Source organism: Micropterus salmoides, unplaced genomic scaffold (assembly GCF_014851395.1).
Source record: "Micropterus salmoides isolate LMB-PRFRI ecotype aquatic unplaced genomic scaffold, ASM1485139v1 Ms_hic_scaffold_19, whole genome shotgun sequence".
In the NCBI taxonomy this organism is placed as follows: domain Eukaryota; kingdom Metazoa; phylum Chordata; class Actinopteri; order Centrarchiformes; family Centrarchidae; genus Micropterus; species Micropterus salmoides.
In genome coordinates this window covers 18,048,613-18,064,122 of record NW_024041039.1, presented here as the reverse complement: position 1 = coordinate 18,064,122, position 15,510 = coordinate 18,048,613, and the positions used below count along the sequence as shown (strand labels likewise).

At 39.6% G+C, this 15,510-nt stretch overlaps 1 protein-coding gene across 1 annotated transcript; it reads left to right on the top strand.

Annotated features, from left to right (window-relative positions):
- The first annotated feature begins 2,248 nt into the window (after window positions 1-2,248).
- six6a (SIX homeobox 6a) lies at window positions 2,249-5,017 on the top strand. Its single transcript, XM_038729265.1, has 2 exons — window positions 2,249-3,232; window positions 4,293-5,017. The coding sequence occupies exons 1-2, from the start codon at window positions 2,661-2,663 to the stop codon at window positions 4,456-4,458; spliced, it is 738 nt and encodes a 245-aa protein (XP_038585193.1). The 5' UTR covers window positions 2,249-2,660; the 3' UTR covers window positions 4,459-5,017.
- Window positions 5,018-15,510: the final 10,493 nt, after the last annotated feature.

Below are 15,510 nucleotides of genomic sequence, written 5' to 3'. Positions count from 1 at the left end.
GCTGGAGCTTATACCACATCGGCTGAGTCTGAGGATATTTAAGAGGACATATAATGTATATAAAATTTCCTATGGAAGGTATAAATGATAGGACCATTAAATACAGAAGGAATATGAGGAAGGCATGCGACCAATTAAGATGATAATAAGTGTTTAAAAAGGGCCTATTAGCGGGGTTTCCATAAGATTATTATGTGGAACATAGCCACCTGTTTATTAGCGCAGAAATACTAAAATAGGAATTCACTATGAGAGAAAAAATCTTTTTTCCTTCTATAAATGTTTTGAAGTGCCTATAAGCTTTAGACGTGCTGCTTACAGAGTATAGTCTACAATTGTTATTTCCAGCCCTCTGTTTAAGATATCTAAAACCTGCCATGTGTTTTATTGATGCGCGCTTAGAAAAAGAATTGCAGTCCTTGTACATTTAGGTTGTGACGGGCAGCCTGCAGGGATGAAATATTTACAGCAAGCTGAATATTTCAGACCAGCACCTTGTCAGTCGCATTCGCAATTTACTTCCACTGCTGCAACTGATCCTTTATTTATCAATATTTACCGGTTGATGTAATAATATGGGTGAAAGAATGGCGGCCCCGATAGACGCAGTAGTCTGCTCATAGTGGCCACTCTGCTATAAATTGACAAATTCAATTAGACGATGAGGCCGATTTGTTTGTTAAATAAAGAGTTTCTCTCTAACGAACTAAGTTGACACCACAAACTATATCTCATAATAGCCTATATATCTAGCCTATATAGGGAAATAGGGCCTACGCAAATAAATGCATTATTATAAAGATTGTGTTTTATATGTAGGCTAATGGCGACGTGGTCTCCAGTAAACCAGCAAGAGAATGAACAGCTTCCTGTGCAGAAGGCATTTCATAACCCCACATCAAGAGTCTATAATTCATGCAAAAAGAGCCCGAAGGGGATTCAGCTCAAGTGTGTGCGTGAGTGCGCGTGTGTGGAAGAGAGCAAGAGAGAGAGACGGAGCGAGGGAAGAGAGAGAGAGAGAGTGTGTGTGTGTGTGTGTGTGTGTGGGGGGGGGGGTCTGAAAATAATATCAGGCTTTTCCGTCAGAATGAACTTTACTACTGTATCCAGCCATGAAATAATCTGACCCGACACTTCAAACCATCTGCGCTATCTATCCGCCCTCTTATTTACTAAATCAGCCTGTGCACAAAACGGAGTGTGTCTGATACTAAAGCCGAGTAGCCTGGCAGGGCTATGATAATCCTATATACACAAATACAACTTTTCTCTCCTGCTATGTTTTACAGCCTGGAAGCTGATGCGGTCGGCACTACTGCAGCTACTACTGTAAATAAAGGCGGATATGAGATAGCCTACTGTATGAGCTCCAGTTTGCAGGGATCACCAGAACACACACAGACACACACACACACACACAGACTGCCAATACAACAGCAATCAATTAGCCTGTGTTCAAAAATGAGCCTTTATTCATGTCCCACATAAAAGAGCATGCATCATCATAACTTAGGCTCTAATATAATTTATTATGGTTAATAAGTTCTCACTTTTGTGAGGTTGAGAAGCCTCGACTAACTCTGTTCAAGGTTGCCAAACGGAGTTATCTGCAAATTCACAGTCCTGTTGAAATAACCACATTGACCCTTAAAAAATATTTCCACAATTCAGCATCGATATAAGCCTATAAGGATATGAGCATTAAACATAACGAACTATAATCTTAGTTTAAAAAAGAAGGCATGCATTCAAATGATATAGGCCTAACCTCTAGCCATGTGGCCTTATGATCTAGGAATATTAGGGCTAGTGAGACAGTAGATTAAAAAAGACAGCCTATTATGAGGTCACTAAAAAATACACAGTTTAGTAGGCCATGCTTTGTAGGCTAAATATTGTCTAAAATGTATATTATCTGCCTATCCACCGATTTTTACCTCGGGGAGGACGGGGTAGCCTATTGTCAGCGGGGATGTTTCATTTTGCTGTGTTAAGCCCGTTTCAAGAGCTCTAAAGGGAGACTGAGCTGAGCGTGTTTTCCTTTCTTTAACACCGCCCGCCGCACAAAGGCAGACGGTGTTTGGGAAGCACGGTGGGGCAGCAAAACGTTTGAAGACGCCAAGCAAAAAGGTCAAAATGTTTATATTATATTTGAAAAGGGAGGTGCTGAGATGTCCTTTCCGCCTGATTGGCCGAACTTGACAGTGATTGACGTGCATCCATGGCAACCGGGCAGCCAATCTGCCAAGTCCAATAGGAAATCATCGGAGGGGGCTTGACTGTCTTTTTCTCCCCCCTTAAAAAATACATCTCGGCTCAGGCTTTAATTCTTTCGTACTTTCAATCCCAGCCTACCTTGAAAAATACATCGTGGCTCCGGCTTTAATTTTCTCGCACCTTCAGTCCTTTGCCTGCCAAGTTTGCCAAGCCGGAGGATGCGGTAGCCGGCCCCCACGCAGCATCGTTTCTCCTCCGCGGCGTTTGGTGTTTGCGTTTTTCACTGCTGCTCAGACGGCAGGTTCGGTAACTTTGGGATTGCCTTGTTTTTTGGGTGTCTTGGACCGCCTCGGCGCACGGAAAGAAGAAGCGGAGCACTCGACGCTGAGGAGAGAGAGAGAGAGGAGAAAGGAGGGGGAGAGGGAAACACAGGAGAAGCCTCCATGTTTCAGCTGCCCATCTTGAATTTCAGCCCCCAGCAGGTCGCCGGGGTCTGCGAGACTCTGGAGGAGAGCGGGGACATCGAGCGCCTCGGTCGCTTCCTCTGGTCGCTGCCCGTCGCGCCAGCGGCTTGCGAGGTACTCAACAAAAACGAGTCGGTGCTGAGGGCCCGGGCCGTCGTCGCCTTCCACACGGGCAATTTCCGTGAACTTTACCACATCCTGGAGAACCACAAGTTCACCAAAGAGTCGCACACAAAGCTGCAGGCGCTGTGGCTCGAAGCGCATTACCAGGAGGCTGAGAAGCTGCGGGGACGCCCGCTGGGGCCGGTGGACAAATATAGGGTGCGGAAGAAGTTCCCCCTACCCAGAACCATATGGGATGGAGAGCAGAAAACCCACTGCTTCAAGGAGAGAACCCGGCACTTGTTAAGAGAATGGTATTTGCAGGATCCCTACCCGAACCCCAGTAAAAAGAGGGAGCTTGCACAGGCTACAGGACTTACACCCACACAAGTAGGAAACTGGTTCAAAAACCGCAGACAAAGAGACAGAGCAGCGGCCGCGAAGAACAGGTGAGCTACGCGCATCTCTTGGAGGGTTTCTGATCATGATAGCTACAGCAGAAAACTAATTATTTGGACAGTAGAAAAGAAAAACGCCCTGCCTTCTGCCTCCATGTGTGCATCATGGGATTTAATAGTCGTTCCGTTTAATATAGCAAAAAAGGCCGTAACCCATGCTGGCTGCAGCTATTCAGTTCTGACATAATTTCTCTGGATATTAGATTCAGAATCATCCTGTAATCCTAAAATCAGGGGGATGTTTCGTTTGTAATAAATGCTGCGCTCGGGGTCTATAATGACATTATTGTTGAAATGCAGCAAAATTGCCAGCCAGTTGTGGATAAATAAATAAATACTATAATTTCCAATTTCCCCTGTAGAACAAATATCTGGATACATTTTTGATTTTACTTTTAGTGAACAAGATTACCACAGAACAACACTAACGTGAGGAATAAGCCACAGTAGTCTACATTTAGCCTACATGTTGTTTTTAGTTAGTGCACTCAGTAGACCACATAATTTAGGTATAGCATATTGATAATAATCTAATCTTAAATTGAGTTTCATAGATAATATGGGGTTATTTACATGTAGCCTGCAATAGGCTACAGTGTGGGTGGAGGTCAATCTGCCCTTGTTGGTCATGTTTAATACAGATAAAACAGCCAATCATTTCCTAGAGATATGCCTATACTTGTATATAGCGAACATTTGAAATTATCCTATTGATACACCCTATTATAGCCTATAGGCTATAATATATTATAGCCTATTGTAAATAACCGAGCTGTGGTGTAAAATATATAATAATAATAATAATAATAATTTATTTTATAGACGTGAAAGTGGAGAAAGCTAATGGACTGAGACAGTAGCCTACCATTTCTTTGACTTCTATTTGTTTCAGGATTTTTTAAGTAAAATGAACAAATAAGCTGTTTTGTAACTAGATGGTAATTTCATCCATTTCCCAACTTGTTTGGAGTAAAAAAAACAAAATTAATAATAATACTGGAAATAGGCTACACAGTTCATGTTTTCCCGTCCCTCCGTGTCTTCTGCGCAGGCTCCAGCAGCAGGTCCTGTCCGGCGGCTCGGTTCGCTCCCTGGCGGACGAGGACGGCACAGTGGACCGCCTGGGGAACTCGTCCAGTCCGGAGGCCAGTCTGTCCAGCAAGGCAGCCGCCTCGGCCATCTCCATCACCTCCAGCGACAGTGAATGTGACATCTGACGGGCAGATCGAGGGTGTTGATGAATTAAAGAGGGATACGACTGAAAGACAATCTAATAAAACAAGTCATAGTGCCTGCGATGAGATAAAAACACACGCACTCACACACACAAACTGATATTTGACGGGTGCCACAACATGGGGGGATCTGTGATCCGCCGCGGACTGCCCGTCCTTATCCTCTTAGGTCTACATTTTTTTGTTTGCGTTTTACCCACGTGTGGATAACTGAACTTAATACGGATGAAACATATTTGACGGACTAATAAACCAACGCCCCGAGATGAAAAGTAAAAAAGAAGAAACATTAAAAAAAAAAAAGGATGAAGGCATCCGAGCGCCTAACCTGCTGTTCTCTGTGGGTATTTCATGTTGAAAAAGAACTGTGATATTTTTACTTTACTTTCAAAGTTTTATAAATAATGTTTATTTGCCTATTTAAAACGATCTGCTCTGTCTCTTCGACTTTCATATTCATTTGCTTGGTGTTTTTAATACTTACCTTGTGCACAGGTGAACCTGTTGAGCATGCGCGCTTTAGTGAAAATGTGTTTCAGTAAAAGAAAAAGTAAAGATAACTTAATAAAATAATTGTTGATCAAGAGACTATAAAGTCTTATTTTTGTTTTTGGATTACGGTGTGGAAAAGAAGACAAAGTGATGAACACAGTTGCAAATATTAATATTCTTATATAAATATTCTTTTGCTGTTTTCATGGAGAGAAAACTTTTTGTTAATATAACGCCTTAGTGCGATGCTGCCTGACACATTTTAGAGCGAGGCCTAATTGGCCAACATGCTCTGCGTCCTGTAATGCAGGGTGACAGCGAGAGGTCACGGAGAGGCCGACTCACTTACCCGGATGATCTGCGAGAGAGATCATAGAGATCAAAACACAGCAGCTTGTGGAAATAGGCGTTATTCTGCCCATGGAGGAGACGTAGAAACAAGCTTCTTAAATCTAGCAAGTGTCCATTTTCCCAGGACAGCCAAGCTTTAATGTAGTAAACAGGCTCTGCTTGGTGCAAATGTAGGCTATTCCTTAAATGAACACATGAAGGTCTGCTGTCGCACTTATGACAGATATGGCTGAATCGATATAGTATTTTGTGTGGCCTTAATTCAAACAAGCATCATCCTAAAAATACAAATTATAGGCCTATCTGTTTTTTTTTTACTACAGGCTTGTTTATGTGCTCTATTTGAATTTAGCAGGGTCCCTCCTTCAATTAGCCTAAATGTTTACACTTAAAAATTAACACAATATTCCTACAATATTTTCCTCTAATGGTATAAAGCTTCTCTGTGGTGTGCTATTTATATATATATATATATATATATATATATATATATATATATATATATATATATATATATTCTTTTTTTTTTTTTTTTTTTTGCTGTAACATCTGTACTATCCTTCCAAATTTAAATCGGGGATTATAGCTTGTCCCTTCCATGTTGAAGCCAATTTCGGGAAAAATATATTTACCTGCACAGGGTATTACCAAACGTTCCTGCTGGGTTATAAATAGATTTTACATCAGAGCAAATTGCCTGCAGTGAAATCTTAATGTGATGCGAAACAGGATGAGAGCAAAGTGAGCAAAGCAGACTGAACCAGAAGTTAAAACTGAGCTCTTCCATCTGATGGGACAGACACCTGGTTTTGCAATTAATTAGTCTACAGTAACGTCTGAAACAGACAAAAGCCTTTCAGCTTAAACAACACAGAAGCTAAGTCTCTGTAGAGGGAGAGAGATATAGAGAGGAAACAGGGAAATAAATGCACGGTGTTGAGGGGGGTTTCTTCTTTTTTTTCGGCTCCTCTTTCAAACCATGCACGGAGACAAAATGGCTGAATATTTCCGTTTCTATTGAAAATAAGGACGACCGGGGGGACTAGATGAAAAAGTCTTTCTAGCAGTCAATAAGGTTGTCAAACTGGTCAGCGGTAATCAGTGCTAATGATGGGTCTGGGGTCCCCGCTCGGACAAAAGGGGCCCCGCCGCTGTTTTGTAAAGGGAAGCGACCACGGGTCCCTCTCCAAAGAAAAGACTCCTGTGAGGGAAGTCTGCGGCACGGAAATCACAACTTCTGTGTGTGTGTGTGTGTGTGTGTGTGTGTGCGCGCGCGCGCGCACACAGCGTGAGCTCCTGGCGTGGCCTATTAAAAGGATTTAATCACCAGTGGATTGTTTTCTAACTCATATAGGCGCAGCACATAATGCTCCAGTCATGTCATAAGTTATAGTTGGTGGGTTGCTGTCTAAAATGAAATAAAATACCACTTAATTTACCACGCAATTTAGAGGAAACATCTCATCTTCTGTTTGTCGGTGGCCAGAAGTTCACCAGGTGTTTCAGCTTCAGAGTATTTTGACTACCTAAAGGTTGTCAGATTAAGTGCGGTTAACTTGCGTGGGTGGAGCCTCTTTTAGCTTTTTTTGTGATGTGTGTTGAAGGGAAGGCTGCAGACTTTACTATGCGTCTTTATTATTACTGAATCTGTCAGCGTTGTTCAGTGTGCAGACACTCTGAAACACAGTGTATCTGTCTGCACAGACATGACAGCCAGCTATCTGCAGAGCTTCCTGCACGTGATAGGACTGGATCCCCATTATAGCCCATAGTTTTTTTTGATAAAGCCTCTAACTGTTTGAATACTGTATTTGATCACATCATTTATATCAGATTTTTATAAATGTATAACTACCCTATAATACCATTACTGTAGGCTTCTAATTAGTACTAAGGCTATGTAATATTTTTTATTGCATGGGAAGCTGCTTTGGAGCAGCTTCATTAAATCATACAAGGACAATTATTTAAAAAAACAAGACTGAAGAAAGAAAACATATAAAAACATTAAATGCACGGAGGATCCTGAGCTGATAGCATAGGCCTACATGTTTTGTACTTTTCTCTTAGCAATCCTGTATGTCTGAATCCAAACTGGATTTGTATTTCTAAAGGCGAGAAGAAAACAACCCTCTAATGTGCCTTTTTAAATAACCGTTTTCAGTTTTTTTCTCCCTATGCTTTAATAGGCTATGTGAGAGAAAGTGGTGTCAAGCAACTCTGAAGCGCCCACAACGTTTTGCTGACGTGCAAGTACATTTTTACGCTCTGCCACTCTGCTTTATCTGTCACTGTTATATTGCGAATTTAATCATTTATAAAGAGGGGCCAGTAAGAGTCTCTTACCTGTAGAAACTGCTACCTTGAACACCTGCTTTCTGTCTGTCAGGGAGTCTCTAATCAAATATGGCATGCAAGTTAGCCCATAGCCTATCACTCCCTAGACTTTTCATAGCCTAGCCTATGCCTAACAACTTCCATAGAACAATCGTTTCAAAGTGATGGACATAGTCGGACACAGAGTCCTGTGGATAAACAGAGTAAAACGTGTCCAGCTCAATGCACTCAAATGGTTGACCGTTCAAACCCCTTTATGATAATAAACGTCAAAGCGACACATATTGATAGTCTGTAGGCCTATTGCTTGACTTCCAGAGTGCACAGTGATATAAAAACTAACTGGACACATATAGATAGTTTGCATGAGAAACCAGTAAAAATTACAACTGGACAGTGAATGTGGCTGCATCCATGCAGTCCCGTCCGTCCGGTATCAGAAACCATGTCACTGACCATAATCCGGGGTTTTATAGATTGTTCGAACAATCAGCAGTAGGCCTAATATTTATTTTATTAATCTGGGAGTAGTTGTTTTTACACTCTGGGATGCTGTGCAGATCCTTCCAGTGCTGGGATGTTACTAAGTAGCCTACATTTAGGCCTGCTCACAAGTGCAGTTTTGAGGTAGCCTACTTTACTTGATTATTTTAATTTTATGCTACCTTACGGTTACTCCATCTCGGAGGCAAATTTCGGAGGCCTATTGTTTTTACCAAATTCATGTGGCAGCTTTAGTAACTACTTTGCAGATTCAGGTTCTTAATGGAAAATACACTCAGTGTCAACTTTATTAGATACAACAATACAAGCTAACGCAGTCCAATACAACAGTTCTGCCATGCAGTCTACTCTTTACAGTTAGGCCTAACTAAATCATATGTCAAAGCGCCGAGGTCGTAGTTAGTCTCAGTGTTGTAGGCCTACTTGACTGCATTATTTTGAGAGGCGTTTCTAATATTCTGCCACATTGTGTATGCAAAAGGGCCGGGCGAAACATTTTGAAACACCTCTTAATATAATGTATTTCCACAACTATAGGCCCCAATAATAAACCAAATTTTCTCAAAATCTGAACATTATGAGCGTCTTAAAGATAGCCTAGATGTTATGTCAGAGCTGTTGTGTTGGAATGCAGTGGATTGTACAGGTGTAGCTTACCTAATAAAGTGACCACTGAGTGTACAATCAACTAATAAATCTTGATGTGTATTTTTTTTTTATAAATTAAACTATTATAGTTAGTTAAAATGAGCCCTGATGTTACCATCTGCATGCACACACAAATGCATCCTTTATTATAATTCAATAGCCCAATATATTAAGATAACATTCTGCATACTGAGTAGGCTCTGTTTGCTTTTGGTAACCTAGGTTTATTTTACAATTTAAGTAACATTTTGAATGCAGGACTTTCTTAAGGTCTGAGTGTGTCCCTGAGCTTTTATTTGGTTGTCCATAAATAATGTCCTCACAATTCACCCAAATTCATTCAAGACAATAAATAATTCCTGTTGCATAACAGAAAAAATCACTAATGAGAATAATAAAGATGCACTGCAGCAGTGGAGGGTTAACACTGATACTGTCACGCCGTCACATGTCCCCTCTCAACACGCCTCCTGAAGTGGTCGAGGTCACTCAGCAGGGGAAACTTGTCCTTTTCAGCTTTTGTTCTCCGCCCTCTTCGTTTTTCAACCAAAGCGCCCTCCATCCAATCCGCTCTCAAACAACTTTGTTTTTAAAAAAAACAATTGCTAGTTGTTTACAAGGTTAAACTAGAACTCATTGGGTGATCTTTTTTGAAAAACTCGTCATCGGAAATAGTTCGCTCCGAGGACCAAAGAAATAAACAGCGTGTGTTTTTCTGTCTGCTCATTGTGCAAGAGGCCATGCATTTATCTGAAAATATTCATTTGAAAAAACGCCAGTTTTTCCAAATCTTGGGAAAAAGCTATTTCCAGGCTTCTCTTTGCGCTTCGTCAAGTGTTATTGTAACCCGGCCGATGTTTTTCTCCCTGTAAGAGAGGTTTTCTTTGCCTAGAATATGAAAATATCACGTGTGGTGTAGTTGCTTTATCTTCTGAAGGCTTCACAGCATCGCCATTAAACCTGAAAAATGGAAACTGCGTGCTAGTGACGCCCCCTGGTGGCCGTGATTTCTGACATGATACGCATGATAGATCCTTGAAGTTTGTCAAGCACTTACGTAGCTTTCTGAACAATTTCAACCCAGAACACAATGAGATGAAGTTATAGATGTTAAGATGCAGGACATTAACCTATAATCCACCAAGCAGGCAGCTGGCAGGGTTGTTTTCCCCGTTGCACTAGATAAAACCTCAACAAAACATATAGGGTAGACAATTATGCAGATTTATGGATTTTATGCATTTCCTCATTGTTTCAGGAGCCTGTAGCTCTGGGATGTAATTTGTAAAAGGAAAAATGGATTTAGAAGCACCTAAAGACCTATACACTTGTTTATTGTTTAACATAAGGTCCCATTTATTTAGCCATAAGAGCATGAGTGAGGTTGATCACTGGCCCTTAGTCTGTGTTCATTTAATCCCAGCACTGACAAGTTCTTCCACACCAAAGTCAGGTAACCATTTCTTTGTGGACGTTGGAATTTGGCACTGTATTGATAAATCAGGAAAGGGCTTTCATTCAAACTGCTGCCAAAAAATATATCACTGTGTGCTTTAGCATTGCAGGAGACCATATGCAGACCAGTAGGCTGCACAAGTATGTGGACGGAGGTGTACCCATCGGGTGAGGACATGTTAGTAATTTCTACCACATTATGAACTATGATAAAATTGTTATTTTAGGCCTACATCTTATAATAACGGTGTAATAAAAAATAGAAATGTAAACATCTGTACTGTTAAGGCACTAATCCTTTAGTAGGCTACCACTAAAACAATTAGTTAGGCTATACTTTCTGGAGCTAATGTTGTATTTGCATCTTTACTGCAAAGAGCATTTACTGTCTTTGACTGATCTTCAATTGCATTGTCTATATTATAGAAGGATATTAACTGTAAATATAGAAATATAGATAGAATCTGTATAGAATATAGATATTGAAGATAATAAAGATTGATATAGACGCAAAAAGTGTTATTCAGAGTGTCTGAAGGTCTCTCTCTCAGGCTGCAACAGCGTTAGTCATTATGGTCAGCCTGCTTAGCATGTGAGGCGGTACGTAGGTCCGAAATTAGTCACCGCTGCTCGTGAAGCTCGTTTCTTGAAGAGCACAGCAATAAACTAACTGAAGGAGTAAAATTTATGCCCTTTGCTATTGCTTACGTAAAAGTCTAAAACTGTATCTTCATAATGGTACCACGTGTAAGGAAATCCTATATAGAGCTGCTTAGTGATCACATTCAACCACTGTTCACATAGTGATGTTGTGCAGATTGTGAATTCAGGAGAGCTCTGCATGTTTTTCTTAATAGACATTGATTGATGACCGTTTAGTTGTGCTTTAAATTATGTTCATGTTCAGCCCCCGAGTCGTGCTTCACACATTTCTGTATGCGGATCAATTAATCAATTGCTCCAACCTTGCCTCCTCTGCATCGCTCACAAATCTGCGGTCTGTTAGCAGATAGGCTACAATGCGGACAATATGAGGCAATTTAGAGGCCGGTGTGAGCGCGCGGAGCCCCGCATCAGGCTGCTCTGCAGACACAAAGAAGGACTAATGTCTTCCCCCGCCTGTTATTAGAGCTGTAGCCTAAGTGTTGTTTTGACAGGCGCACATCATCTCGTAACACATATGAGATGAAAAGATGACCAGATAACAGTCGCGTTGCATTGTGGGAACACCAATATCGACGGAGCAGATCATGGGTGAGGCTGCCTGGTGGAGGTCAGGTGGCCTGCAGCAAAGTCACAGGCTGTGTCGATCTCACAGAGGCTGCAGACTCTCTGAGCAAGACAAAGGAAATCCTTAAGTTGAATAGGCCTACAGCATTTTTATTATTTTTTTTTTACTGTCGAGTGAATCATTTATTCAGTAAAATGTGTTGTAGTCATTGATATTTGGGTGTTTTCTTGCTTGTTGTGTAGGTGTTATAGGTATTATTATTATTATTATTATTATTATTATTAAGAATGCATCTTTCAATGTTACCATAATAATAATATATGGAACCACTGTACCAGGGCCACATTAACCCATTAGGGGGCCCCAGATGGTAAAGGCTGTTTGCCCCTAGCTCCTCCCTCCCTGTAAATTTGTAATAATTGATTTTTTTTTTAATCTACTGAAATATGAAAGGGATCGGCCTTGTTCATGAAAGAAATGTTGACAGGTGTGAATGATGAATTCATATTTGTCTCACTGTCACGTCTTACCGGGACACTTGAATACAACAGAACCCGCGAAAATTCGCTTGAGTTGGAAATTTTCAACTCACGCAAAGGCCTTTGCGTCGCTTTCGCGTCGTGGAGCGATCTGGGTTCAACTTGATAATCTTAATAAGTAGCCTACACATAAATCAGGATCACATGTCCAAACTTCTGAATATAAACATTGTTATTTATCAAAACATTTTGTTGTAACACACCACACAAAATAACAGCCCCCTTCTCTCCCATCCCAAACAAAAAAGAATTGAATCTCACTCAGATGTCCCTCTTGGCTTTCTTAGCCAAGATGGCGGCCAAGATAACAAAAACAGGGATTTATTCAGCTGGTATTGTGCCTAACTTTATTTGGATCATAACATTTCAGATATGGAGTTAACCAGCAGATTCTCCTGTTCAAGATGAGACCAAACCTTTCAGTGGATGCCATGCCATTCAGCCATGTGGGAGGCCAAAATTTGGCCTGCAACTGACTTGGCTTTTTTTTCAGCCTGGCCGATCACGGGTGTATATAAATGGTACATTTCAAAAATAGTGAATCACAATCCTAGATAATAAATTCTAAATATGCACAAATAATATTAGGCTGATGTACATATTTACTCAGTAGTATGCAAGATTAGCTGCAAGCAGATACACACATGACAAAACACACAGTGGAGATAATCATCACCTTTCCACAAACTACCTGAGATGCTGTGATAACTATATCCTACTATTGGCAAGTTTCAACTAGTAATGTATCATATGTTTTGAGCAGATGTTTGGAGTTAGGAATGCTTGAGTAAAATACCCTCAGCCAACAGTACTAGGCTACTACTACATATACTACTTAAAGTGAGGGCAAATTATACCCCATGCCAGGAAAGAGAATTATCCCTGTGAATTTCTGTCTTGCCGAGTGAGAATATTAACCGACAGCGTTCAGCCACTAGATGGGGACGGTGACTAAAGAAAGACACTTCCTAAAGAAATCTTGATATATTTTATCCAAGTATGAGGGGAGATGCTTTTTTTCTGTGGCTCATTCATCAATATTCAAACATGTTTCTCCTGAACTGAAACACTGTGGCTACATATGGTAATCTCCCTTTTTATGTGGTTTTACAACAAAAAGTAATTGTGAAATTACTATAACACCTTTTCATAAAGTAATTTTTTTCTTTAACTTTTACCTTTGTCTCTGTCTAAATGCGGCTATATTTATGATCACTGGTGTGCGTTATGTTCTCATGTAAATACTTCACCCCTTAAATGTTTTTCTGTTCAGTAATCCTAAAAATATTACTTAACTGAAGTGCTGCAAGTGTTATGCTATTTTTATATGCTTTTCTTTATCATTTTATCCATTATATTCATCTATTGTAAAAAACAAAGAAGATGGTAAATCTTCTTTGTTTTTTGTTCAATTAGTTATTTAAAAAAATAGATTTACTTTTTAAGTTCAGCGCTCATCTGTCTCTTACTCAGATAATCACTGTGACAAATGAAAAGTAGTGTGTTTTTACCAAGAAGCAACAACTAGGCCTATATAAATATCAAGAGACAAGCTGACTTTTATTAGTTTATTTAAAGAAAAAACAACGTAGTGTCTGTACTTAGTACTTAGTAGTTCTGCCTTGTTGCCACAAGATGGCGCACATGAACCATAGTAGAGAGGAAGCAACTCAGCTGCAGGGTTTGTAGACTTAGGGTTTGTAGATTTATCACTGCATGAGCAGGTAAAAAGTATGTACAATGAAAAGCCTTGCATGATCACAAAAGCTTTAATGATTGCTTTTATTAAAAATAACTAAAAAAGTGTCACTCAGGAGACACTTTTTTTTGGGCTTATTTCTGGCCTCCAGTTAGGCCTCATTTAATGAGAGAAGAGTTAACCCACATTATGAATAATACCAACTGTAGAAAGAGATTTCAAAATACATTTTTGACTGTACAAGTATACAAACAAGCTACAGGTAAATGTGGAAGTGTAAATGAGCGTACAGCATTACTGAGCGGAGGGTGTGAATGTACATGTGTATGAAAGTGTTAAGGCAGGGCAAGGGCACCAGTTGGGATTTTAAGGGTCTATATTTAAACTCTCTGGTTTCCAGTTTCTGCAGCTGTCGCCAAGTTTAAGTTCAGCACCTTGAGCCTTTCTCAGCCATGCTCTTGGGTCATAGTTATAAACCTGCCAAACTCGGAGACAGAGAGAGTGAAGCAGAGACCCTTCACGTTGGCTCTCGGGGAGCTTCAGAAAGTCCAAATCATCCCAGTCTCACTGAACTAAAATACCTATCTTATTATCAAGTCATTCTTGCATACTGCCAACATGACTTTATATTGCATCACAATATGTCACAATATTACTGCACTTCTTCTAAAATGCTGGACAGACTGCTTTAATGTTAAAAATTTTATGTGATCTTTGTCTGCCCCTTTCACCCACCTAAAATATTAATATTAATGATTTCAGCCAGGAGGGGAATTTATTTGTTTTTGTATTGGCTTGTTATTTTTTATTATTTTTATTTTTTCCTTTCATCACCTGTAGAATAAAATAATTATGATAGTAAATAGGAATTCACAAGCAGTCATAACATGTGGAACAACTTGCTGGATACAACTAATACCATCGTGGGTATCACACATATCACATCTCACATTTGTTCCAGTTTTAGTTCAAACCCGTCCATTAGCAGTATTTTGTATATTTAGAAACAGACAGACAAATACGTTTTAAAAACAGTTTTTTGCTCTGTCTCTCTTATTGTCCAAGAGCTCCATAACATAGGTATAATTAAGAACAACTTGGCTGGCATTTTGTCTCAGCAGCTGTAAGTGAAAGTGAAAGTTTAAAGGTGAAAAACATAAAATACATTATGCTACACTTTCATATAACGTAAGTTTATCATTGTTAATAAATGCAATAGGTTTGTGATCAGTTACTTTTTGAAACTAGCTCTCCAGTTTAGGTTCTTACTCTGTAAGTACTATTCAAGTAGTGTTAGTGTTAAACACTGGTGTGTAATGAGTAGCACTAGCAGTAGTGTATTGTCATCATTTGGGACAGGCCAGGACCTCTATGGAAATACTTTAACTTTTAGCAAAATGCAAATACTGAAAATGGATTTTCACACTGTTTTAATAATAATAATAATAATAATAATAATGATTTTCATTTGTGGTTTATGCCAAAGCAACTGAAATGTTTAATCTATACTTATTTAACCACTTTGTAGATGTTATTCAGTATTTACTATTTCACATTATCTTATCAATTAAAGTTTATTTCTCAACCAGTTTATACTCAATAATAACTTTTATCATTATTTTATCATCTACTTTTCAACTTATGTTAATGCATGCTAATTGAAAATAATTTCTTGTGAAGTTGTCATTTTAGAAATTATTATTAAAATGAAGCAAAACAAAGAGTTTAAATTGAAACCGCACAAACGTCTTCCTGAGTGTACTGAGGTGCTGCACGTA